The 26,884-nt window shown below is 37.8% G+C and overlaps 1 protein-coding gene across 2 annotated transcripts in view; it reads right to left on the bottom strand.

The window, feature by feature from the left end:
- Nucleotides 1–25,860, bottom strand: part of VhaSFD (V-type proton ATPase subunit VhaSFD) — a 41,944-nt gene extending 16,084 nt beyond the window's left edge. Inside the window, exons 1-5 of one of the 2 annotated variants that reach the window (XM_071591419.1) lie at nucleotides 25,682–25,860; nucleotides 25,373–25,454; nucleotides 23,319–23,508; nucleotides 22,260–22,478; nucleotides 5,962–6,075 (exon numbers count right to left, since the gene is read on the bottom strand). In XM_071591419.1, the coding sequence (XP_071447520.1) occupies nucleotides 5,962–6,075; nucleotides 22,260–22,478; nucleotides 23,319–23,508; nucleotides 25,373–25,454; nucleotides 25,682–25,733 (657 nt within the window). In that variant the 5' untranslated portion in view covers nucleotides 25,734–25,860. The remainder of the gene's footprint in view (nucleotides 1–5,961; nucleotides 6,076–22,259; nucleotides 22,479–23,318; nucleotides 23,509–25,372; nucleotides 25,455–25,681) is intronic. The other variant, XM_071591420.1, reaches the window with a different exon arrangement.
- Between the last annotated feature and the right edge of the window lie 1,024 nt (nucleotides 25,861–26,884).

Here is a 26,884-nt window from a genome sequence, read left to right on the forward strand (position 1 = left end):
TCAATTTGAAATTATTTCTGTCACTGGGAACTATTAAAAAGCATTATCTGGGAACTATTTACATACAGGGAATGGCCTCATGATGTCACCACTCCCTCCTATGAGAAATCGACTCAATCTGTTCACTTCACTCATTTATACTGTATTCAACCTATACCTTTTGGTTCATATTCTTTCTCGTTCCACTTGCTTATCACCAGAACAGTTCACCACCATGCTTTGACAGAATCATATGAACACAATCCACTCTCCTTCTACCTTTCAATGATTTCCGACCATTTCAATTATTTTTAACACGTACAGGACTGCCTTTTTGGTTTGCGTACAGTGCCCCCATTCCATGCATTTTTTTTAACTTTGCACAATATTAATGCAAGCAAAGTGACTGTCCAGGTACACCACATTCATATTTTTTTAGTATTTTGTACATAATATGACTTGGCTCATGGCCTAGATTATTATTATTTCGCTCTCCTGCAACTCAGATGTGGGCATACTAATATTTTCAAACCGTATACCTTCATCATGTAGTTATGCATGAGAAATCAAAAGGATTAATAAAGGTAGGCACAGAGAATAAGAGGTAAGTGAAATTAGGACACTGAGACATCTTACCACACCATCCTCATTTCCCCTCAAATAGACCGCAAGCTTGTTGACTGGGGGGGTTTAGGTGAAAAACGTGATGGGTAACATTAACTATCAGTCATTCATATTTGAGGAACTGTTTACAAATTTTGGGTGAAATCTGAAGAAAAGCAATAAGAAAGTATGAAAAATGAAATTATGCTCGCTTGCCATCCCAATCCAGCAACCATGTTTCCATCCACGAGGCTCACATGGCCTCACAGGCCGGGGAGGATTACTTGGAAAATATATGAAGTAGCATACCTGAACTGATAAAACATCCAAAGAAATGTTCTAAAAAAAACCTGGAAAAATCCTCAATAAAGCAATACAAGAAGTAAAAAGGGGGAATAATTATGACTTGAGACCAGTCCCACCCCGGTACCCATTTCACTGAATATGGACAACAACCATGTTGGCTGGGTAGAATGGTACACACAGCAAGAGGTGAAACTCATGAGGCGATACTGGTGTCAAAATAGGGCTTGTAGTCTAGTACCCCACTCTTGATTGGATAGTTCCTTTTCTTATATAAGGTGGAAAAGAAAGCTTCGAAAAATACCTTCGACCTGAAGACGCAGGCAGGATGGCCAACAAAACTGTCGTCACTTAAAGACAACCAACAAGGATGGAGAACCCGGAAATGCAGAAACATATGATTTAAAAATTCAAAGAAAAAACGCTTTACTCTGTTTATGGTGCATCAATTTTAAAATGCAAAAATCAGTCATCTTGACCGGGCAATTGATTTTTACACATTAAAATTGATACATTTTAATGCACATAATTGATGACTCCCTTAAAATCACTGTCGCGGTACCTACCGCAGTTCTTTGGATTAGTCAGTTTATGGCATTAAAGACAAAATAATTTCCAGATTGCTAGGGTGGCATCCAAACATTTACCAATATAAAATACGAAGAAATGCTTTAAATATTGCGAAGATCCACAAATAATAAAACTAGAATAGACTGTATTCCATATTCTCAGTGATTGTTGTCCAAATACAAAAGTATTAGAATAACTTTTCAATTACAGATTATCCACTATTTTAACAAATGAATGTTTCCCCTTGCTAACTTACCAACACTGCAAGGATTGCGGTAACCCCCATTTACCCTCATGGAGTCCATCAATCTACTTCCAATAGTAATGAAATACAGGAAGCTCTCTAAGATTCAAGGAAGATAACTAAATAATGCAACGTTGATGAATAATTGCTATCTAACAACAATGTATTCCTTAATTTACCTTCAGCCATAGGTTTCAATAACGATTAAGGCTATTACGTTCACAGAAAACACCTTCTCACAAAGAGAGACATATTTGGACCATAAGTACTAAAATCAAACAGCTGCTGCTCTATGAAAAGCATGCAGGTACCAAACTTCTGTACATGGCATACTATCGGAGACTGGGGATCTTGGTGCATCAGACAGTGAGAGGTCCATGCTTCATCCCATTACCTTTGGCATTGAGTATGCCCAAGTCCACCCAATTCATCACGGTCTCACTACTGCAGAAGTGCTGTTTAGGTGGCTGTTGGACCTGAGTGGACTGACATGTCCTTCAACTCAGGCATAAGGATTCGAAGGTATTGAAAATGTGCACTCTGATACAAATCTTGCACATTGCAATGTAATCATACAAAATGACCATACATTCATAGATACACAACTAAATAGCTTGGAGGATAAACAAAAATAAATAGGGCAAGAATGCCTGATATCTTGTCTCGGTTGAGATGACCCAATTAGAATTACTCAGATGTCTTCTACCCTTTCCTGAGATAGAATCCCAAGAAGAGTAGACCATCAACTGTCTCAGGATTAAATGATGGTCACTGATTGTCAACAGTTATCCCTGTATAACAAAAATTGTGATTACTTGCAGTGCTTTGTAGCTGGTCATGAGAACAGCCTTTGTACTAATTTAACCAGATTTGGTAGCTTCTCTTCTTGTTTCCACCACCAATTTAGCACCCTAAAAAAATATCACTTTTGTTGCTTGATATAGGTTGCCTGTATCTGGCAATCTCCTCGCAAATTGATATGTCCATATCGCCCGGTCACTTCTCATAATCAACATCAATTTTTCCTTTTTTTTCTAGCAGCTATTCATATTGGACCTTCTTCCATTCACATGCATGGGTAGCACACAATATACACTTCAAAGTAAAAATGTTTTGTTTTTTTCTTAATCACCAAGCATCTTGGGCCCTCTGGGTGGTAGTATGAGGAAAGTGTACATTTTCGGCCATTCCAGAGTGACAACACTTACGTCAAAATAACATAAATCTCACTCTGAACTTTCCATAATGATATCAAATCAGTTGCCATTTTCTTTCAAACTATACTACACCTTCTTAGGCATGTACAAAGGCTGTAAAACAATGTGAGCCATACATATTTTTCATCCTTTAATTTGGGAGTTCCCTCTTGGAATGGCTTTAGAAAAACAATTTAATTCTTTACCAATCCTTCTTCAAGTCTGCTTAAGCAAAGCTCTTGGTTTTCTACTTTCAGTAGCTCCTTTATTTTTACATATATTGTGAGGGCACTGATTCCAACACAGGCAATTTAGTATTCCATTTGAGTTTTGCATTCTTGATGGCCAGTTTTTTTCCAGCCTTGAAGCAAGGACAGACTATTTTACATAGGAAACCAAAGATTTCATCACATAAAACTGTTCCATCACTTCTGGATTATAACCATTCTCAACCGAAAACCATGCGCCACAAGTATGTCAGAGTATTGTGGCAAGAGAATGTCTAAGGAAAGATATTCTTCTTTTATTCCCAAAATGATGCTCTTGTGTACGTAACTCCTTTGATATGAAGGCTCCTGTTTGCCGCATTTCTTCAGGAAAATTCATTCTTTAAACACCCACCCTGTTAATTAATTGCCAATTTACTACGTAGCACAAAATTATCGAGTTAAAATCTTTTCACATTTTCCATTCCGTTTCACGTTGCCATGCAAGTCCCTCACCAATTCACATCAACTCCTAGTTTCTGGGAATATCGGACAAAGTGAACATAGGATATCCAGTCAGCTCTTAATAAAAAGAGATGTTTCAGGCATGATATGGTGGAATATCATGATTCATTAAAAATTGGCAATTTTCCACAGAGTAAAATTTAATGCGAGCGGTTTCAATGTAACTACATCATCATCAGGTCAGCCTGACCTGAGGTTGACCCGATGACGATGTAGTTACATTGAAACCAGTCGTATTTAATTTTATTCTGTGGAAAATTACCAACTTCTAGTTATCATCAGCTCTTGATACTGTTGAAGAAAACGTTTATAAGTTCTTCAGCATTTACATGACCAAAATAAGGACCACTCTAGATTACCAGCTAGAATACTCAGCTAAAACTGCCACCATTCACCACGTGAAAATGGATGTGTATCAAGTTTGCAAATATCTATGCATTTTTGTTTGAATCACTTTTGCTACAGAGGAAGTACTTGTAAACCTAATAAAGAAACACCAATAATATGTAATAATACAATATGAAACTTATAAAGCTTGTTAAATGTATTGAAACATTAAAATCCTAAGTCACATTGAATATGAGATGTTTTTAGGTGATCTCAGTTTGTGGCACCTAACAAATAAATAAAGACCTCTATCTATCAAGTAAAGGAAATAACCTTGATCTCATTTAATTGATGGAAATGGTGTTCGTGACGGAACCATCACTCTCTTCTAATATAAGCACTCATTACCAGCATCAAAGTCAAACTGTTTTAAAATCAAGGTGGAAATGTTTTGAGTACAAGAAATCAAAATAATAAAATAGGGAGAGCTCAGGAAAAGTGACAACTCACCCAAAATTCTAGATTATCAATGGTGCCTGAGTCAACTAGGCATGAACAAGGTTTAGGCGGGCAGTCAAAGTAACATTCTTTTGACTTCGACCCCATTATCAACATATTCTAAGAATATATGTAGTCAATATAAGAAGGATTATTACACATAGATACTGCATGTCAGCATAAAAGTGTTTTAGTTCTACTTTTGGAGCCAATTCTTTCAATATTAAAGAAAGTTGGAAGATTGGGCAGATATTAAAACCATTCACTACAGTGAAAATACTAAATTCATAAGTCTTTGGAGAAATGAAAACCTTGAGTGGGTCAAAAATATCAACCTGACAATTAAGACTACAATGCTATTTATGTTAAAAAGACCAACACAGAAGTGTCCAAAGAATTGCTATTATGATAGCCTATGATGAGATTCTCCTTCCTATCTAATTGTGTTGTATTCTGGGGTGATTCCCCTGGAGCTAACAGACAATTTTCTAATGAGAACAAGCCAATCTATTCTATCATGTATGTACTTGGGGAAATCCCCTTTTCAAACTTGAAAGATTTTAACTCTCCTGTCTTTACACATACTTCATTGCACTATATTTAAAAAGAAGCTGTTTCTTAACCACCGCTCCATACCACAACTACCAAATGATTGCCAGAAGTAACATTCATTTCTTGACAAAAGTTCCATAATCTCATGGGACAGATATATCTGGGGTCGAAAAGTCACAAGGGTGAAAAGATGTGAAGCCATAATGTTGTAGGCAAATTATTCTGTGGTAGAGGAGTGGAGAACAGGCAGAGACAGGACAGGTTTCACAAGGCCACTTCAGATATGATGTATTTCTTTCCTTGCCTTAAATACAGTCTTGGGGCTAGAGGCCACTCTACATAGACTTTTCATTTTTTTACAGCGCAAAAATGAGCATCAGAATTATTTATGTAAGTAAGATATTTAAACCATCATTTTTGAAAAGTTTAACAGTTAATATTAATGCACATTATACTATTTCATGGATTAAACAAAACTAATTGCATAAGAACAATTATTAATGTTTATGGATACAACATTTACATGAAATTTGGTATCATATATAAGTTATCCACGTGATCTTAAAACTCATTTGATGCAAGACTGCTGTTTCATTCTATTTTCCCATTTGGTTCATGATGCATAATCTTTAATTCTACTTCAAAATCAAATCATATAATGACCTTAAATTTAATTTTGACAAATGCCACAAGCTGCTTGCTACTTGTAGCTTTCATACATATTTCTTTAATGTTTTATGAAGGATCTGGGATCAGTAAATGCTATTATTATACTGTAATTGTATTATTAGCTTTTGTGAAAAATCTCATCATTACTACATACTACTTGACGATGTGGCAGAGTGACAAGAAGAGGTTGGCCAGAGTAGTTGGCCTCTTTAAATGAGGAGAGAACGCTTTAAATGAGATGGAGCAAGTGGGATCACCACTCACACGCCTGGAGGTGGGGCCACCATACCGGATTGTCACTGATGAACTCCCCCGAGTTGTTGGGGGGTGGGAGGGGCTGCTGTGGCGAGACGGGCCCTGACACGTGCACATCCAGGACAATGTTGTTCTTGACGTGATCACACTGATGATCATCCCCCGTAACGCCAACGGTGGAAACAACCAGGCAGCCCAAAGGGTGTTTGCATCGAGGTCACATGCAAATGGTTTCAAGGCACACCACAAACGCACACAATTGCATGTATGAGCCCACATGACAAGGAAGGCGTTGAAAGACAATCCAAAACATGTAAGCATGAAAAATACAAGTTGGCCACCAAGTTCATCAAGTTCAAATGCACAATGAAAACTCATGTTTAATAAGGGCTTACTATGGATATCAAGAATCGTTTAAGTTGATGTTACCACATCCGCATGACAGTGAATTTTTTCAATCGCAAATGGGCAATATTTCAAATATACTCTCAAATTTTTTTAACCGTTTCACAATTGTGGATTACACATTAATCATCATTTAGTCAGGTTTCTAATATTGTTCAAAACATTATTCAAGTAAATGAATTCAAGTCGATGAAATGGTCCCTCAAGAGTTCATTAAATTTACCTCAAGAAATGTTACACAGGCACTCGTCAGGGTATGGGTGAAATATGGTCTGGGGAGCACATCAATTGGTTTGGCAATTAACTCTGAACCCTGATGGCCAATGCATACACATGCACGTACAATAATAATAATAATACATAATAATAATAAAAGAATGGCACATGTGGTAACAAGGGCATGGCTATTACACTCATTAATCAGAGACTCAAAATAATGAATAAAGTAAAGACAAATTCATAATGAGCATTACCATTTAATTGATGAGACTAGCACTAGCATAAATATGTGACATTACTGAACCACTAATACATCTGGGTTTGGTTGCATTTCCGAAAGAAAATATAGAAATGTAGAAATAGTGCTGGAATTGAGTTTTATACAATCCTTAGTAGGCATACAAAAAATTAATAGATCTAAAGAAATTAAGTTTAAATTACTGAAGAAAACTACATCAATTACAATATTCGAAGTAATTACAGGAATAAAAGTACTCTATACATATGTATGTTTGAAAATGTTCGTGTAAGTACGCACAGGCAGGAGTGCATGTGGATGTTCTTACGCAATTGTGTGCATGAACACAATTGCCTGGGTGCTTGTAGTGTGTGAGTGAATGTCTGCTCAAGAGCGTGAATGTGAATGTGTTAATGAGAGAGTAGGCATTTGTGTGACTGATTGAGTGAGTGAGTCTTTTGAGTATCGGTATGGGTAGGTGTGTTTAAGTCCATGAGAGTGTGAGTAAGTGTGCATGTGAGAGTGTGAATGAGTATTTGAGGGGATTAAGGGTGGCTAACATAATGGCTTCCCACCCAGAGGGCCCGAGTTTGAATCCCGGCAGCAACAGATATTTTTCAGTGGTATCCCGATCCCTACTTGAGGTGCTTTATGGAGAACACTTTGATTAAGTACAACTTCCATCGGATGGGATGTTAAGCTGCGGACCCCTTGGCGCCTTTCGTTAAGAGTAGGCTAATGCCAACACCGGGTTTCTTGCCACCCTTCATCTTTTCCTACCCATCCCTAATGGCACAAATGACCTTAGATGTCAGTCGCCTCCCATAAAAAAACTACTAAATGAGTATTTGAGCGTGGGTGCTTTGGTTTGAGTGTGTGACGGAGAGAGTGAAAATGAGCATGTAAGTGTATATGAATGAGTGAGTATGTGAATGAGTGTACATGAATGAGTGAGTGACTGCGTAAGTGTGAATGAATGAATGAATGATTAAGTGAGTGTGTAAATGAGTATAAATGAATGAGTGTGTGAATGAGAGTAAATTAATAAAGGTGAATGAGTGTGTGAATGAGTTTGTCTGAGTGAGTTTGAATTTGCAGTAGTAGTATTTATGGGAGGCGACCTACAGCTGAGGTCCTTTGCGCCATAGGGGATGGACAGGAAAGGATGAAGGGTGGAGAGAAACAAGGCATCAGCGTTAGCCTACTCTTTACAAAAGACACCAATTATTATTGTTTGGGTAGTGTGAGGGGTGTTCTTTTCCCTTCATCACTTCATGTGCACTTACTCACCCAAACACTCGCACACTTACTCATGCACATACACACATTCAATCCAACACTCATTCCTACAAACTCATCCACTCACACACGATAATGGGGAAAAAGCAACAGTTCAAGAGTAAATCTAAGTCCCGATGCTTCAATTGTCATAGTCATGGAGGGTTTTTCATAGACAGAAACCCACGATTCCTTGAAGAGTGACCCAAAGCTGTACAAAAAAGGTTCAAGGAACCAAGAACACCCTTGGATGCTTGGTGTTCAACCTGGAATGACTAGGAAGACTATAAAATGCAGTAGTTTTGTCATGCAGCTATTAAGCAGTTGCAGCAAAAGGCAAGGTATGTAGTCCTGAAGAGCCAAACAATGGCACTGGAATTAAGGGACCCAGAGGAACTAACCCAGCCAGATGAAATATGCCATGCCCTTTGGAACCAGCTCATACCTGTTCCATTGGTTGCGGTGAATGTTGTAAAATCACCAAGAAGAGCATGTGGAGACACACAAATTGCTGTACTGGCAACAGAAATAGGAAGAAAAGCCCTGACCAAGTGAAAAATTAAAGTTGGCTGGTCTTGAGCCAAATAAGGGAGGATAACACTTAAACCATGCGGAGTAAATGCCTTGGGTTTGAGCATCTGGGCCAGGATTGTGAAGGACCTGTCTGGTCCAAGCTATGTTATAGGGGTCTGGGGGGAAGGGCATACAGCTAAAGCAGGCATTGTGAAGGTGGACTGGTGCCTTCTGCTTGACGGCATGGTCGGCAACAACAATCAACCTGGGAACTCCCTTTACCTAGGAATACCAAAGTTGGGGCTCTAAGGAGGGGATGAGATTTCTTCAATTTCTCAACCACTGTGAGGCTGCCCACTCTGGGCAGATGGTATGGGAGAATGCAACCAATGTTGCTGTACTGTGTGAGCAGTGCAAACACTACAAGAACATTGAAGGATCACAAGCAGTGCAAGAACATTGAAGGATCACAAGCAGTACAAGAACATTGAAGGGATGCAAGCTCTACAAGAACATTGAAGGAATGCAAGCTCTGCAAGAACATTGAAGGAATGCAAGCTGTACAAGAACATTGAAGGCATGCAAGCAGTAAAAGAATATTGAAGGATAATAAGCCGTACAAGAACATTGAAGGTTCACAAACATAGGTCACAGATATAACTGGACATGCATCCATTTGGATTGGCTTTGGAAATGACATAACAGGAAATCCAGCAAATGCAGACACAGGGATTCATGTGGGCCAAGGTTGGGAATACATATATGCACCTTCAAGTGCCAGGCAAGAGGAATATGAGATCTTGTAGATCTTATAGACTAGTGGAACAACTGAGGAGTAGGCAATCAGTGATTAATGCTGTGGCTGAACGGTAACTAACAGAGCAGACAAATCTCTTTTAGACACCCTTGTGTCGCTTGAAGTCATCCTTATGAACAACAGCATGACACAGACATCAAACACCTATATTCATGAGGAATGGGAGTAGTTCCATTATAAATTTTATATTCATGAGAAGAAGCCTAGTTCAGCTTGACACTGGGTGGCATGGCAGTGATTCCCCTAAGTATAGTGATCACCAGGTTCCCATAAGTAGGGTGATTACCAGGTTATCTTCTTAAAACTCCAGACCCCTGGTAATTTGAGGAAGAAAATGCAACTGCCATCAATGGGATAGACCCCTGCTTCAGACAAGTCTGCCTTTGCACCAGGAGCACAATGGGCAAGAGGGTGGTCAACATACATGGCCCGAAATCAAAAGCATGCAGAGGCCAAACGAGCCTTAGTTAGGGCAATTATGTCCTGCAAAAGAAATAGCTGGAAGAAGTTATGCAATGAGGTTGATGAGGGGGGCCCTAAAACATTTTCATGGCCAAATTGAGGATGTCTGGCTAATTTATAACTGGTTCCAACAATACACCATTCCCAACTGAAGCAGAAGTAGCTACGCTGGATATCTCATTGCTAACCTCTTCATTCTAAACCGACTCCTCCATACCCAGAGACATCATTCTTCTCACCGAAGTAATAAAACCAATGTATCTTTCCACCACATTTTTTATTAGGTTCCCGAGGATGATTCTGATGGGTTGAAACTAGTTGTACCTGATGCATAAATATAGTGGAAATATACATGGTTTTTTCTTACTTCAGTGATAATGGATTTACCCAAAGTTAAGCCAGAGAACATCGATTGTATCATTCTTCTCGGTTTGAGAAAGTTGGCGTGACTGCCAAAAGGTAAAACTATACATTTGAGAGTCCTTTTTTTGTGCCAATGTTTTGAAGGTGTGAAAATAATATGGATAGTGTGTTGTCGCTGCTTAATATTTCCTCCAAGAGTGTGTGTGTGTGCATACATCAGAAAAGTACTCACGAACATGACATTTTTAATAATAAATAATACTACTTTCAACACAGACACAAACAAGTACAAGTAAGTAACAGAAGCTGTTTTTAATTTTATAATACATAACCACAATCATCAGAGGGAAGAATAGGATGGATGGAAGGAAGGGGTAGCGCACATGGGGATGAGTGAGGCAGGAGCACAAAATGGGAATTGTGGATAGGGAGAAGGGAAATGGGGTACAATTGGATAGGGGATCAATTGTGGATGGGGGATGTAGTGATGGTCGATGATTCAACATAATTTCTTTAATCTGGGGTAGAGACAATATTGCAGAAGCGGGATTCATACTTCTTCCAATGCATTCCGTTGAAGAGGCATGGCTGTGACAGGAGGGAGGAAGGACAGGCTGGCAAAATCATAGCAGTTAGCAAATTTTTGTCCTTAAGGGAAGCATGTTTATGAACCACGAGAGAGCAGACAGAACAGAGGGGTTATTAGGGTCTTGGACTATTAAGAAATAGGATGGGCATGTTAGAAGAGACAAATAAATGTATTGCTGTGACATTTTATAGTCTTGAGTCTATCAAAAACTTAATTTAAATGGTAGAATACCATTAACAATAATCAAGTTAATTTTTATTGGATCATTTATTTGTCGTAATTCAGTGACCCATCGCTACATAGGTATATTGAGTTTAACATGGAATATCTGTTTATAGTTTTGCTTCATTTCCTGCAAATTACAATTTCCACTTTCCCTACTATTTACACTTTTTTCCTTTGACGTCACCAAGTGTGTCAAAGAGGGGTTCCACTGCATTAACACAGGTGTGATGATGGCACAAAACACTAAAATAAGAACATGCAGATCACTCTTTAAATATTTTGGTGTTTAAACACCTTTTTCACTGAAGGGAGAAGATATAGAGCAGAGGAGATTCCAAGAAACTGAGGGAGATGCTGCGACAGTAACTTTTAACAGACTCATCCACTAAAAATGCATTTCAATGCAACATAAAAAGTGCATAAAAAACATCTTGTTCATATCAAAGCCTCAAAAATTTCAGAGTTAAGAGGATGCCTTGATAGCCTAACTGGCTAAAGCACTCGGCCGGCATCAAGGGATCCAGGTTCAAATCCCGGTCAAGGTGAATGATTTTTAGACTTTGAAATTGTGGCATTGAAAGGCAAGGGAGATGACCGAGAGGGGAGGGAAGGCGCAAGGAAAGGTTAAAACCTGGACGCATGGAGCAAAAGCCTGACTCATAGTTTCACAGAAAAATCTCAGCATGATTCTTAACATCATTCAAATGAAATCTCCTTGTAGGTAAAGATGATAAGAAAAGATTAGTATGAGACTATATAGAAAAGACTATATTATAGGGTGTAGTACTTCTTTGATATGATACCTGGCCTTTGAGGCAAGAGGAAGAGCAAAGTTGGGATGTGAGCAAAGAATGAATACAATAAGTTTGACAGAGAGGAAGTCAAACACCAAGATTTTAGATAGGAGAGAAAAGAGGTTAAGTAGCTGGGGGAAATCCGAAAAAGGAAGAGAAAATGGGTGACATCTTTATTGATAGGTAGCGTGACATTAAGACTGTGATAGATCGGAGAATGCTAGGTACTTGGAAATGTGTAGTATAGAGGAAAGAGGAGAATATGCTTTCTAAAAAGCCTGAAGGCAGGCAGAAAATATGGAAAAAAAAGCAAAAATGTACGGGAAGTTTGTTTTGTGATAATTACAAGGAAGTACAAGGTTGGTATAAAAAGTATCGGTAACATTTTTCTCCTGACATATGCATGATATGCTGAATTCAGACCATCGTTTAAGTGTGGCCATGATTGAAGATCATATGGGCAATTGATAATATGACAGTGCACGCCACTATCACTGAAACTTTGGTGATACGAAAGATCTACGCTAAACTCGTCCTGAAGGTCTTGACCAAGAGAGCAGAGTCGAGTGTCTGCTTGCATAGATCTTCTGCAATGGCATCACGACAATTCCTCAACCCCCTTAACAGTTCCGACTTGGCACCAGCAGACTATTTCCTATTCCCAAAAGTGAAATCTTCTCTCAAAGGACACTACCCTGGGATCCTAAGTGCTGTCAAAGAAGCTTGCATGTGTACTTAAGGACCTTCTGGACTCAGCAAACCAGGGAACCTTCAAAGCATGGGAAATTCAGCTGGGTACAGTGTGTTGACACCCAAGGGATGTACTTTGAACAATTTTGAAACATTGTAGCAATATCTGAATAAATCTATTTTTCCAAAACTTTACCAAATACTTTTTATGCAAACCATGTATTCTGCGCAATTGAATGAAATTTGAAACCAAAAGTTATAAGTCTGGAAACTCATAAATTTACAGATTATTTTGAAAATCTTTCCAAATCTATTAACTAACTATATCTACCAAGTTCAGTCTGTAGTGCAGCATAAGCTTGCTTTTTTTGTTGCCAAAGAAAACACCTAACCGCCTTTTAAACAATTTTAGTTCCTTTTGCATATTAAATAGCCAATTATATGAGCCCACAGAGATGAAATCAACAGAAGCAGTCAGTATCTTGGCCTTAAACCTGTACGTCTAATTAAGATTTTTGTTCTAAAAATGATAGGCACACACATCACCGACAGTTATTGCATTTTAAACAAAAGTACACCCAGATATGCATGGAAATATTACTCTTATCATTACAGCAATTAGTAATAGGTATCCTCATATGACTGTCAAAGAACAAATAATTGAGCCTCCATCAACACACTCACAGAACACAGAAGTCCCTCTGATTGCGCAGTAAATTCTGAATGGGGACTCTATATAAGAACCATTTTGACATATTTCGTGCATGCAAATGTCCTGATTACTGAGTTTCATTTTGAAATTATTTTGCATACATGCACTTGCATATATCATTTAGCAATGTAGCTGCTATGCTTAATTTGTCACGTAGATATCAAGTTAAAGAGTTGGGATGAACCTCATCAGTCTGTATCAATGACAAAAAAAAGCAGTTAAGAGCCCCTACAAGACAAGGGCCTACTGCCAACCCAATTGGCAAGCCCCACTCTGTCCAAATGGTCTCAAAATGAAAATATACTTGGAAGAGTGCACTTTTAGGAAGTCCAGTACGCGCATTTTCCATAAGAAGGTCCAAATATATACTGGAACCCAGTATTCATCAGAGGTAATTTTCCAATCATGAGAGCTATTATTTCCTCATGTAACATTGAGCCAAAGTGTATGAATGAATAAAGTGATGCAAAGAATGAGTAGGAGATCAACAAGAACATCAGCATCAATTGGAACAACTACATGCAAGATGCTTGAGCTGAGAACCACAATCAGCAAACAAACCAGAAGATTAAAGGCATCTAATTGCAGAGATGGATGAGAGCATGCTCACAAAACACAAGAATAATGTAGGCCGAAGATTCTTCAAGGGGAGTTTTTTGTAGAATCTACTTTGAGGTGCACCAGTTGTTTTTGTCTAGGTACACAATCACAGCGCAAAAACACCAATATAGTCATTTTAACCAACATGGGAAAAGCCTTAAATCACTTAACTAGGGTACTGGCAAGACTACACAACAATGGAGCTGGAAATGACCAGAGCTGCACACCTCGAAAGTCAATCACCATTATAAGTTCATGGATGTGGTCACTGGAGTGAGGCAACCAATTAGTGCAACAAAAACCTTCAAGGAACAGGGCCTAATCATTTGGAATTGTAAAATTTATTGCCTCAGGCCTAACTTCATGGAATTTGCATAACATATTAAATGAAATAATTGACTTAATAATTCCACACACTTTATTTAAATAACATCCCTATTAGCGAAGCACCTCATCAAAAGTGACTTTGTGACTAAAATTCTTCATTTTGAAAATAAAGGTCTAAGGCTCGATGCTTTGGAGCAGTTGGAAATTTTGAAATGCATCCATTGTAAGGATGAACTTGGCGATGAAATTTTGTATCCCTCCCGCTCCCCACTCCCAGACCTACCACTCTTCCAAGTCAATGACTGACACCGAAAGATGTAATTCTCTTTTCCTCCCAGCTACATTTTAACCTTTTACTCCTCCACCCTCCCTTACTCTCCCTCTCTGACCATTCCCTCCTCCCTCAATCAGAAGCATATAGTAGTATTTAGGGGAGGCGCCTGACAGCTGAGGTAATTTGCACCATTATAAATGGACAGGAAAGGATGAAGGGTGGAGAGAAACCTGGTGTCAGTATTAGCCTACTCTTTACAAAATGCATCAAGGGGTCTGCAGCTTAACTTCCCCTCCGATGGATGGCGTACTCACTCAAAGTGCTCTCCCCAAAGCACTTCAAGTAGGGATTGAGATACCTCTGGAAAATATTCAACACCGCTGGGATTTGAACCCGGGCCTTATGGGTGGGAAGCCAGTATGATAGCAACCACACCATCTTGATCCCCTCAGAAGCATATATACCAAGTTCGCTTCTATGAGGACCACCTGATGATGACGTTCAACGTCGAAACCTGGGTCGTGTTTTTTTAAATAAAGTGTGTGGAATTACAAAGTAAATTACTTCATTTCATTCCAATTTGGAGTTGTTTTTAACAGAATTCATGCGACGACAGCATGATGACCATGGAGACATGCTCGAGTCATGATTACACACCATTAGGGTCTCCTAAGTCTTAGTTGCAATTTATATTGTGTTTGCCATTGAAATAAAAAGTTTTCAACATGGGTCATGTGAACAGGAAAGTACATACCACCAAATGTTTACAGCATACAAGTTAATAAGATGTCTAACATAAATACATTTACCACAGGTTCATTTGTGAAATAAATGAGCAGATAAGACCCCCCCACACATACACACCACATTCTTAAATGATCTAAACAAAATCTTCTGTTACAAGAAATTACAAACTATAACATGCAGAAAATGGTGAATGTCAGAAATTTTTTAAATAAACTTTTAAACTATTAGGAGTAAGACACTTAAGAGTGACTATAATCTAAACCAAAATAATTACAAATTCAATTAGTAATAATAATGGCTATGAAACAAAAATATAAAGCACACAACATTTTTTTGGCACGCACCATCACAATTTTAACCAGAATCTCAAGTATGCAATGAGAGTAAAAAACTTCAAAGGTTATCATTCATTTTTGTGGCAGTATAATTTTAGTTTTGCAAATCTGTCAGCAGAAAATCTACAGGCAGCAATTTATATTAAGTATTCCAACATGCAAGATAATAATAAAGAAACATTTGTGACACTTCAAACAAAATCTGATCCATGTCTACAAAGGAAAATATACTTAAGGAAAAATAATATTTTAATCTTTTCTGATGTCCCAGGGTTTTACCAAGTGAATAGACAAAAGGGGAGAGGCAAGTAGCAGTTACACCACAAGAGTTTGGCAGCACTCTCACTCACAAGAGGGAGTGGAGGAGTCAAAGAGGGCAAAGACATTTATTTTATTCACTCCGTGAAACTTCAAAGACATAACACATGCACAAAAAATAAATACTTTCACAAACAAAAATGACAAAAAATGTCCATCTATGCAATATAATAACACCTGTAAAACATTTACAAGATAATATTCATAGGAGTGGACAAGAATTACAAAGCAATCATCTCCCATCTAGGTACTCCTAGATGCTGTAATAGTATTACTTTTGGATCTAACAAAACTGGAGTTCATTAAAAAACACTTAACATGTTAAGGCCACTTTCTTGTAAGAATTGAAAAACACGGAAGAAGGTATAAAAGAGTCAGTTCCCTAGCCCATTAACAGCAATTTGAATCTTTGGCTGTACAATTTACAAAAAGGGATGGCCTGCAGTGCGCGGGAGTATAAGTCCTTGAAAATAAGACACAGGCGTCAATTAGCAAAGCCGGGAGCGATATACAGGTATAAATTGGAAGAGGGGCTGATAAGGAACATTCAAAATAGTTACAATATTGACTAAATCTTAAGATGACCCTTACTTCTATAATAGAGACATTAACAGAGGAGGAAGATATTATCAGTCTGACATTTTAACATTACGTAGCCGTATTTATTGAAATGTAACAAAAAAAAATGATGAAATATCAAAAAAGGGAAATAGCTTGTGGAATTAGTAAATACAATTGAAATCCAAAATATTGTTTCACCCTGTAACCGCTGGGAATCTTGGAAATGTATTTAAAAATACAAACAATAGTCATCAAATTAAATTTACTAGAAACTTCTTTTACATGTCATGAAAAATAATTCAAACTACTATCCTATGTGATGCATTGCACAGCCATGCAAAATAAAGGAATTACTACTGAGGCTTGAATTGAAGCTGATGGGCAATTAATACATTTCAAATTGCTCAAATAAATTGCGGGACAGTAAGTTTAACGGAGTCATCTGCTAGTGTGCATTACAATGCAACAATTTCAAAATGCTAAAATCATTCATCTTAACCAGAATGGCACCTGGTCAAGTAGAATGATTTTTACACATTGAAATTGTGGCATTGTACTAAAAATTGTAACAAAATACATTCAACTTATACAGAAATACTCCTTTAAAAATATGTAGAATATGCACTTAATAGGCACCAATGCCATAATCATAATCATCACACCAGAAGACAAATTAATCCTTTGAGTGCCATGCATAGCTGCTTAAATATCGTGCAAAATTGCCAGACCATTTTAATGAGAAATGCAGAATTTTTTAAACATGTCTGTAAAAACATTAGTAATTATAATAACCATAAACACAGTAATGAACCCGAAGGTCTTTTGGTAGGTGATGGTAGGGCTCACTCAATACTAAGCCTGATGGCATGTGAAATTCACACATTAGGGTAAGGGGAACAGATCCTTTCCCTGCGCTGGCTATGATTTCCCAGGATTCTTGTATAGGAATAAACACACAGCTTGGGTGGAGCTTAAGGAGCCCAGAGAGGCATGCCTAGAATTAAACCCGGACCCTTTGATCAGTAGAGTCCAATACTCTACTCCACAACTAACGCATTCTCTATTATTATCTATGATAATTTGCTGAAAATGAACAGTAAACATACTTTCATTTAGTAAGCATTGTACTTTGAACAAATTAAAAAACAAACTTATCGCAGTAAAATTATTATACTCCACTGAGGCAGAGAGAGATAATAACTTTTGTTGTGTTTACAGCTCAAAAGCGAGGGATACCCTAAGAGTCCACACAGCACTCAGTATTTCCGCAGTTAACCACGTCCCCCTTATTCAGAAAGTCTGACTCATTGTCAGAGGCTATCTGGCCCCTATCTCTCCAGGTTAAAGGGACACTCCGTGATTCTGCTGTCACCAGAACACTAGTCCTAAGATGCAGTACTTCAAATTTTGGCAGTAAACAACATCCCTAATTGTCCGTAATTCATCCCATCCCATCCGTAATTCAAAAGTTTGAGTTGCCACCAATCTTTTTTGAAGATTGGTGTTCTAATCATTTCATTCCTGCAGTCCAACAACATCCCATGATTAAATATTTATCTTTCAAAGAGTCCTGGAAAATGAACCTGGCTCTAAAAAGGAATTTCAAGCAGTTCATCCAAACACAAAAGTCAAGAATACAACTGCGATAGTTCAAACCTACAGAACAGGGTGTAATTTCTTCATTCAAAACCTGGTACCTTAAGTAAATGTTTGCCAAAGAAATCGCAGAAACTAGCGTTCAAGAAGTTTAGCGTTCCTTCAAACAGTTTTAGAAGTCATATACTATGGCAGACGTGGCAAAAATAAATGGACTGTCATTTGGTGAAGTTAAAGAAAGCAATCTTCAACGAGCTTGAAAAAAATATGCCTTAAATTGGTGATTTATTTTCAAGACATAAATGACCCTTTGGAAGATGCTACTGCTACTGTGATTCATACTACCTTGATCAAAAAGTTCCCGGAATAACCACCATGTGGCGCTCCCATCGTTCCGATTTGAGTTCTGTTTTTTTTGTTAAATTGGTACATCTGTTGTTGATATTCCCTTTAAATCTTAGTGTCATAACTTGACATTTGCAAAAGTTACGTAGCCAAGAGTACATCTATCTCTGTGTGTGTTGGCGATTTTTTACAATTTCAGAAATGGATTTAAATTTGCAACAACGAACTTGTATTAAATTTTGCGTAAAAAACGGATTTAGTGGCGCACGGACGTTGGAAATGTTGGAAAAGTGTTTCGGCAACGATTCTCTAAAAAAAACGGTCGTTTACCAGTGGCACGAGCGGTTCAGAAGTGGTCGTGAGTCAATCGAAGATGATGAACGCAGTGGCAGACCATCGACATCGAAAGTCGGTGAAAAAATTGATAAAGTAAAAGAAATGTTGGTCAATAACCGCAAATTAACCATCAGAGAAATAGCGGAGGACTTGAACATTGCCTATGGATCCGCCCAAGACATTGTGGTTAATGATTTGGGTTTCCGTCGTGTAGCATGCCAAAAGACCTCAATTTCATGCAAAAAAGAGACCGTGTTGACGTCGCAAAAGACATGATTTGCAAGGCTGAATCCGATCCCACATTCATCAAAAGGATCATTACTGGAGACGAGACGTGGGTTTATGAGTACGACACGCAATCCAGACATCAGGCAAGTGAATGGCGTTCACCAAATGAGCCGAGACCAAAAAAACCACGTCGTTTTTAGTCAAAAAAGAAGGCAATGCTGACGGTTTTCATGGATTACAACGGTGTAGTGCATCATGAATTTTTGCCAGAAGGCCAGACAGTAAACAAAGAGTATTATTTGGGCGTTATGAGACGTTTGCGTGAAGCAATTTGCCGAAAGAGACCAGAAATGTGGGCAGAAAACTCGTGGATTTTGCACCATGATAACGCACCGTCGCACAGTGCTATCATTATTCGTAATTTTTTGACGAAAAATGCAACAAATACCATCCAACAGCCACCGAATTCACCTGATTTGGCTCCCTGTGACTTCTTTCTGTTCAATCGAGTTAAAAAACCATTACGGGGAACGCGTTTTAGCAGCCGAGAGGAAGTAATAGAAAAATCGCAGGAAGCACTGATGGACATACCGAAAACCGAATATAAAAAATGTTTCGAGGATTGGATCAAGCGCTGGCATAAGTGTGTTGCAGTCGATGGGGATTACTTTGAAGGGGACAATATAGATTTAGATGAATAAACTTGTATTTTTAATTTTCTGAATAAATTCCGGGAAATTTTTGATCAAGGTAGTATGCTGTGGCATATGAATCAATGCCGGGGCAACTACTCTTTGAAGTGGAACCTGACAATGTTCAAGAGCCGCTAAAATCTAATACCCATCAACTGACAAATGAAAATCTCCTCATCTCGCCCAACAGAGGAAAGGAGACAATTTCGAGATTGAAGAAGCCATTCCTATCAAAACCATTACAAGAAAATGCCTCTTTGAGGTATTTAACCATTTAAAACCTGCTACGATTATTTTTAATTAAGATGATCCCAACATTACACGAAGCTTCAAAATTGATATGAGCATCTTAAATTCTTATGCTTGCTTCAAAGAAATCTATCGAGGCAAAAAAAAGAATCACTCCAAATTTCTTTACACAACTTTTTAATCAGACAAGAGACATCCACAACTTGTGAGAAATGCCCCAAAACAGTAGATGGCAAATGGTGATGGCTGTTTTGCTTAGGCAATTTATAAAACTAAAATAACACAACAGAACAACAAAAAAATGTTTTACTTTCTCAATTTCTTTTTCAGAAAAAAATTATCTTTTTTTAATTCAAACATGGCTTTACACCAACAAGAAAGAAAACTTCACAACTCTCAAGTTCACCAGCCTAGAATTATTATGCTGGAACTGGAGTTCATTGGTGTGATGTATTGATTGGGTGTGTGTGATGCATTGCATTTCAAAAATTTAAATAACGGAGCATTCATGCAGTGGTGCAAACTGTTGCAAATATCAAACTGGACAGTGCTTCAACAGGCGGACAAAATGTAGCCATGCATGCAAGGTTAATATGCTTGTAAGGTAAATACGTTTGCAAACAGAATCTAATTTGTGATAACGATGCAATTGGCGGCTACATTAACAGTAGAACAAATTAAAACTTAAAAAGTCTAACAGTATGAACTTACTGGTCATTTCGACTGGACAATCAAGAGCCCACAGAAAGTAATCATGTACTTACATACATGCCTCAATTCAATGGAATGAAATGAATAACTAATCGTAGCACTTGTCCACTTGATATATTGATATCAATATAGTGCTACGATTAGTTATCCATTATGTTTGACTTCCACCACATCACGCCTGAAGCTACTCAATTTGTTCAATGGAATGAAAATAAGTGATGCTTTTGCTGCAATATTCAAGAATATAACCTGGCAAAAAATGAGGACTCCCTATACTATTATTAATATAAGCCTACAAAACATACAGGAGAAGAATTCTGCTGAGAGTCTTTTCTGAAAGAAAAATTGAAGACTTGAAGGAAAAATTTTATCCCTATCTTTATAAATATTGTTCCTCTATTATGTAACTCTGAGCTTTTAAAGTATGTAACACAATGTTCTAGTATACAATATTCTATTCTAATGAATAATTCAGGTTTATTCATGACTAACCAATGAAATTAAAGCTATCAGTCAACATCCATTGCCCAACTGATTTCTTACATTCAGCTCCACTCAGGAGATTCATGAAATTTTCTTGGGTCTTCCACCGGGTCAGGGGATCCATATTGGCAGACGTTTCGATGCTCGACTTGTGCATCATCATCTACCCTGAGGACGATGCACGAGTCGGGCATCGAAACGCCGGCCGATTGGAACCCCTGACCCGGTGGAAGACCCAAGGAAACTTCATGAAGCAAATACGCCGGGAAAGCACCAGATCTTACACCACTTAAGAGATACTTCACAGCTTGACACCAGAACTAAAAAACTGCAATCGGCAGTAGGTATAAACAAACTTCATCCTTATATTTAGATCATGATTTGCAGAGTTTTTAGGTGGAGAAGATTCCAGACAGATCCTGTCCCATTAACCTCACATAATTTTAAAATTTTCTCATAATTTCATTAGTGCAGAGGAAATGGAAGCCAGAAAGTATTTCAGACAAGAGTGAGTACAAGTTCACATTGAAGGAACACACATTGGAGGAGGTTCTAAAGGCATAGACTGTTGATACCACAGGTTTCCCAAGTCTCTACACATAATCCCTTCTAAAATAAACTTATACACAAAATATATGAAGGAGTGGAAAGTTTTCCAAAGACCAAAGAGCCTTAGAGACACGTTTGCATTCACCAAGCACTCTTTTACACAAAGTGCTTAGGACTACAACAGCCCCTCTCATCAGACAGTGCCAAAGTTCAAAGACCTACCATGAACAACTGAAACCCCAGACAGTAGCAATCGCTAAAAACAGGTTATTTTTGTACAGAAATATATCAATGTTAAAATTTATGCCGATGCATTATAAAAAATAAAACATTCAGGACATATTTTCAGGCAATGAATATGGTACAGGTCCTGTATAGCAACAATAGCTAGCAAGTATAGCATTGCAAGAAATATGAATTGGTATTATATAGAAATTGATGAACCACAATCTAGGACCCTGGAAACTGATCCCATTGACACAGGAGTACAACCATGCATGACAGAGGAGAATTCCTGGAGTAAAGCATTTTATAATTCTTTCTAAAGGTATGAAACACAAAATTTAATTGCTCTTAATGTACCAAGGAATTAAGGACCATCTGTAACCTCTCTTTGATGCATCCACAAATATTTTACATTGTGAACAATGAATGGAAAGATAGAAGTGCAACTCACATTCTGCTTCAGTTGGTCCTTGAGCCACGTTAAATAGAAGTGGAGGTCTGATCGATCCATTGGCTCTGAGCCCCAGCATGCGATTTTGGCAATGATACGAGACGTCATATTTGTGATGAATCCATCAGGACGGTTCAGGAGGTTGAGGAAGGGACCCCAAACTGACTCATGCTTGCGAGCTGCATGCTCCCGAAATATCTCCACACGTGAGCTGTCTTCCTGAAAGACATCATGCAAGACAACAATAATTCATGTGAAAATTAATAATGAACACTCAAGTCTGCATTTTTTACAGCCACTACAGTACTAACTGATCAAGTTTTCATTTAAAATTACATTTCCTCTCTTAACTGTCTCTAATAATATACATTGCATTACAATACTATATAACCAACATATTCAGGTGAGATGTAGTGGAAGTTTGTCATTATGCAAAAATCAAAATTTGCACTTTTCTACAGATTTATTTGTAATGTACAATGCATTTCAGTTCATCGAACCATTTTCAGGTACAAGACTAGATTCAACATGTGATGCATTATATTTAGACCCGTTTGAGGAAGAGGGGGAGTGAAAAGAGTGAGGAGTAAGGTAGGCGGGAACAGAGAGGGTCATTTCGGAAAAGAAAACACTTTGTTCCTCCACACGCACTCCAATACTTGACATACACACCAGGCCTCGACTTACAAAGTCATCATCCATGCAAGTCGAAACCTAGATGATGACATGTGGAGGAATTAAGTGTTTTCTTTTCTGAAATGACCCTCTTTGTCCCCACCTACCTGACTCCTCACTCTTTTCTCCCCCCTCCCTTTCCTCATAAGGGTATAAATATGATGTATCACATGTTGAATCTCGCCTAGTGCCTGATGATAGTTAAAAGAACTGAAACAGATTGTACATTACAAATAAATCAGTGGAAAAGTGCAAATTTGGTTTTCCGCATAATTACATTACAAAGAAAAAAATCAAAAATTAAATTTTGAGAAAAAAATTTCCAAAACTTTCACAATGAAAATGGGACAGCAAAAAAACAGTAGATATTTAAACAGCGCTTACCTGGAGCATGTCATCAATCATGATCAGTATGTACTGAACGGTTTGGTCTTTGGACACATGGCCCAGGAGGTTGAGGAATGTGCGGGCACATTGAGCCCGTTCTTCCCGCAAAACCTTCTCACGAGTGACTGCATCGGTCCCATCAAATTTAATGACAAAATTGTAATCCTCTTGAGAAATCATCTGCGACCTGTAAAAGCAGCACCGATGAAAACGAAGCACATTCCATACATTTAACCTCAGTTTCCAAAGAAGGAATGAAGTATCTCTTGGATTAGAATAGACCAGAAAAATTCAAATCAACACTGCATTAGACCAAACATAGGCATCAAAGCTACGAGGAGTACATATTTGATGGTTTAGTAGGCAGACCTCTACTGGTAAAAATCCCAAATCATACTTTCCAGGCAGAAGGACAATTTTTAACGAGACAGTGTTATTCTCCAATGCATGTAAATGTGGCTCTAGACAAAATTACATTTTATCAATTGATAAAAGTATTTTTCTGTTTAAGTTTCGCTGAATTTTAGCATTATGATGCACAAACTTGATATAGCAAAGTTTTAAACTTGTATTCAAGAGACAATCAGTACACACTGGTTGTGTCTAATGTATCAAGATGAAATATGCCACTCTAATCAACGAAATTGGCTGATTCAATTATGCAGTTGAGAAATTATCTTAAAAAATGTATTCAATCCTTTCCTCATGAAAATACTGAATGAACAAAAAATGACTCAGCGGAAAAAATTGGAGAGATCAGTGCCTGATAAGATAAGAATTCATTTATTCTCGGTCAGGTATTGCATAGAACATAACTATCAATGAAGGTGTTGAGCAGCCTCATTCTGTGGAGAGAGAGAGGGGACATCAACATGAAGACATTCAACCAGTTCAACTTAAATATTGACACATTTGGTTTTCCAAACATCTAACTACTGCTTAAGTAGTTAACTTTGGGGATTGATATGGTGTGGTGGCTAACATAAGGGCTTCCCACCATGAGGGCCCGGGTTCAAATCCTGGAGACAACAAATACTTTTCAGTGGTATCCCAATTCCTACTTGAGGTACTTTGTAGAGAGCACTTTGAGTGAGTTGTTTGACAGGAGTAGCCTAATGCTGACACCAGGTTTCTCTCCACCCTTCCTTTCCCATCCATCCCTAATGGTGCAAATGACCTTAGCTTTCGTTTGCCTCCCATCAGACTACTCCTAGTAGTTAACTCTGTGCCCAACCAAAGTGGTGGCGATACTCAATGGGAACATATTAAATCTGTTAGGGATAACCTTACTTAACTAAGCCCCGCTTTGTTTCTTTTCTCTTCTATTGCTTCTTGTCTGCCAATTTTCAGTCCACAAGGACATATTATAGGACTTTTAGAGAAATAAGTTTGATTTCATTCACATATCCGAGTCTACAATGGTAATTAATTATTGAATGATAATAACAATGGAACCAAGAAGAAAATTTGAATGCAATTAATTTTTTGATGGCTCTAAATTAAATTTAATCAAATTTAATTTACGCTACCACAACATGCAACTTTAAAGAAATTATTAGATGACATTGAAATTTTACTAAAGGGACCGGAAATGGCCAAATTATTTTTATTTTAACAACGCGGAATCCCCGCTAATAGACAACACCCATAGAGCGTTGCAAATTCAACCTTAATAGGCCCATTTTCGGATGTATCTCACCACTCTTCCTCCGGCATCAATATCGTACCTAACCACCTCCAATCGCACAACACACCCCCTTTAGCCCCACCTTCTAATCCCCTTAAAAACTCAGTACATGTTGCTGTGGAACATTATCTGTAACCCACCTGAAATTGTGGCACGACAGCGAAACCTGTGTGGAGCATTTGAGTTTTTTATATGAAATTAACTGATTGAGTCCTTTTAAATCATAGAGCTGGAATGAGTCAAAATGCCAGATTTTTTCTGGCGGTGAATCTTGTCCAGTATAACTTAACAAATACCCCAGGGAAAAAATTACAAGTTTTCCCCTTCGTCCTCCGGGGAATATTCATTGAACCAACCTACTTACTGAAAGTAGGATTGCCAATTAACTCGCTGAGCCCGAATCTCGGATGCTTTCTGCTGCAAAACACTAGTAGCTGCTAACATATCTGAAAACGGAGGTTGCCATATGATAATTAGGGCACGGTTATTTCCCGTGAATTACATGTTATCAATTCAATGTATTTCAAAATTACTAAAATTAATTGTCAGAGGTCTTCATGCAATAATTAACAGCTTCAATTTATCCCGAATAAGTAATTTAATCAAAAGAAACGCAATATATGTACATATATACACACGACCAAATCAGGAAAATTACAGAAATTTTCATTACCAATCTTCTCATCAGGCAGAGCGGGTAAAAATTCTTTGATTGACCCAGCCATTGTTAATGTCAATAAATTTTTCCGTAATCACAGAGACCAAACTTTAAAAAATTAAACAATAACTCATTGAAGAAATAACGCCAGATATCACAGACGAAATTGTCTTGTCTCGTGACTACCCATCAACCTCTGCGAACCTGACAAATGAAGAAATTAATTCGTCAAATATTATAAAATTAAATGAATATTCCTATCAATACGAATGGTAAAGATTTAAAGTTAGTGAAGAACCCTATCTACGTCGCTTAGTGTACAAACCTATGAGGTGTAAATCTGCTACTATATTTCAACTTCCTCTGAAGTGCGAGTATTGAAACCCGAAAGGTTAAAGCGATTATATCCTCAAAAGTCTTATTCTCACGCTAATTCGAATGCTTTGTACCGTTAGTTATCGTGAAAAATCATTTAAATGTTGAAAATAATTATCAATTAACGCTTATTTAACTACTTATTCATTCGTACGTTCTCTTGACTATAATACCACCATTTGGATTATTAATACATATTCGAGTAATTATGATTGCGGTCGATTAAAGACGTCTTGACGCATTCATGTAGCATCGTCATCCCTCGATTGCATCCTTATGACAACCTATTACACGGAGCAACAGAAAACAAACTAATCTCGGAGAAGGGAATCAATCAATAAATTTTTACCCCCAGATTTCACGTCAGTGTAGGAAGTTATCTAACTAATTACTATGAATAAATTTACCAGCATAGAGTATACCCCTAAAAAGACATACAATTTTACACAGCCATCAAAAATATATAGCGAATCCTTTAGAAATTGCTATTTTCGCTTATTTCCTTCCTTTACGCAAAGCTGTACAAACTCTCAAATATTTTTCCATGACTTTTTGTATATATTAACCTTTTCCGCGAAAAATTCGCGTGAAATATACCATCAAGTTCCGGGCAGTCTCTATTTTTCAAGCCCAATTCTAGAAAAAACAACAAATTACCTACATTTTCCACCAACATGAGGAACCCTCGTTTTTTCAATCCATTGCACATTTTTGCTGTACTTACCTGAGTGGGGGAAAATCCCACTTATTTACGCTACCTGGGCGCTGGTTAGATGAAATTTTGGGGCTAGGAAAAAAGACTAACGTAGATTCCTAATTGAAGTTTTCTTTCAGTGAATACTT

The sequence above is a fragment of the Hetaerina americana genome, unplaced genomic scaffold (assembly GCF_022747635.1).
Source record: "Hetaerina americana unplaced genomic scaffold, ioHetAmer1.1.p SCAF_46, whole genome shotgun sequence".
In the NCBI taxonomy this organism is placed as follows: domain Eukaryota; kingdom Metazoa; phylum Arthropoda; class Insecta; order Odonata; family Calopterygidae; genus Hetaerina; species Hetaerina americana.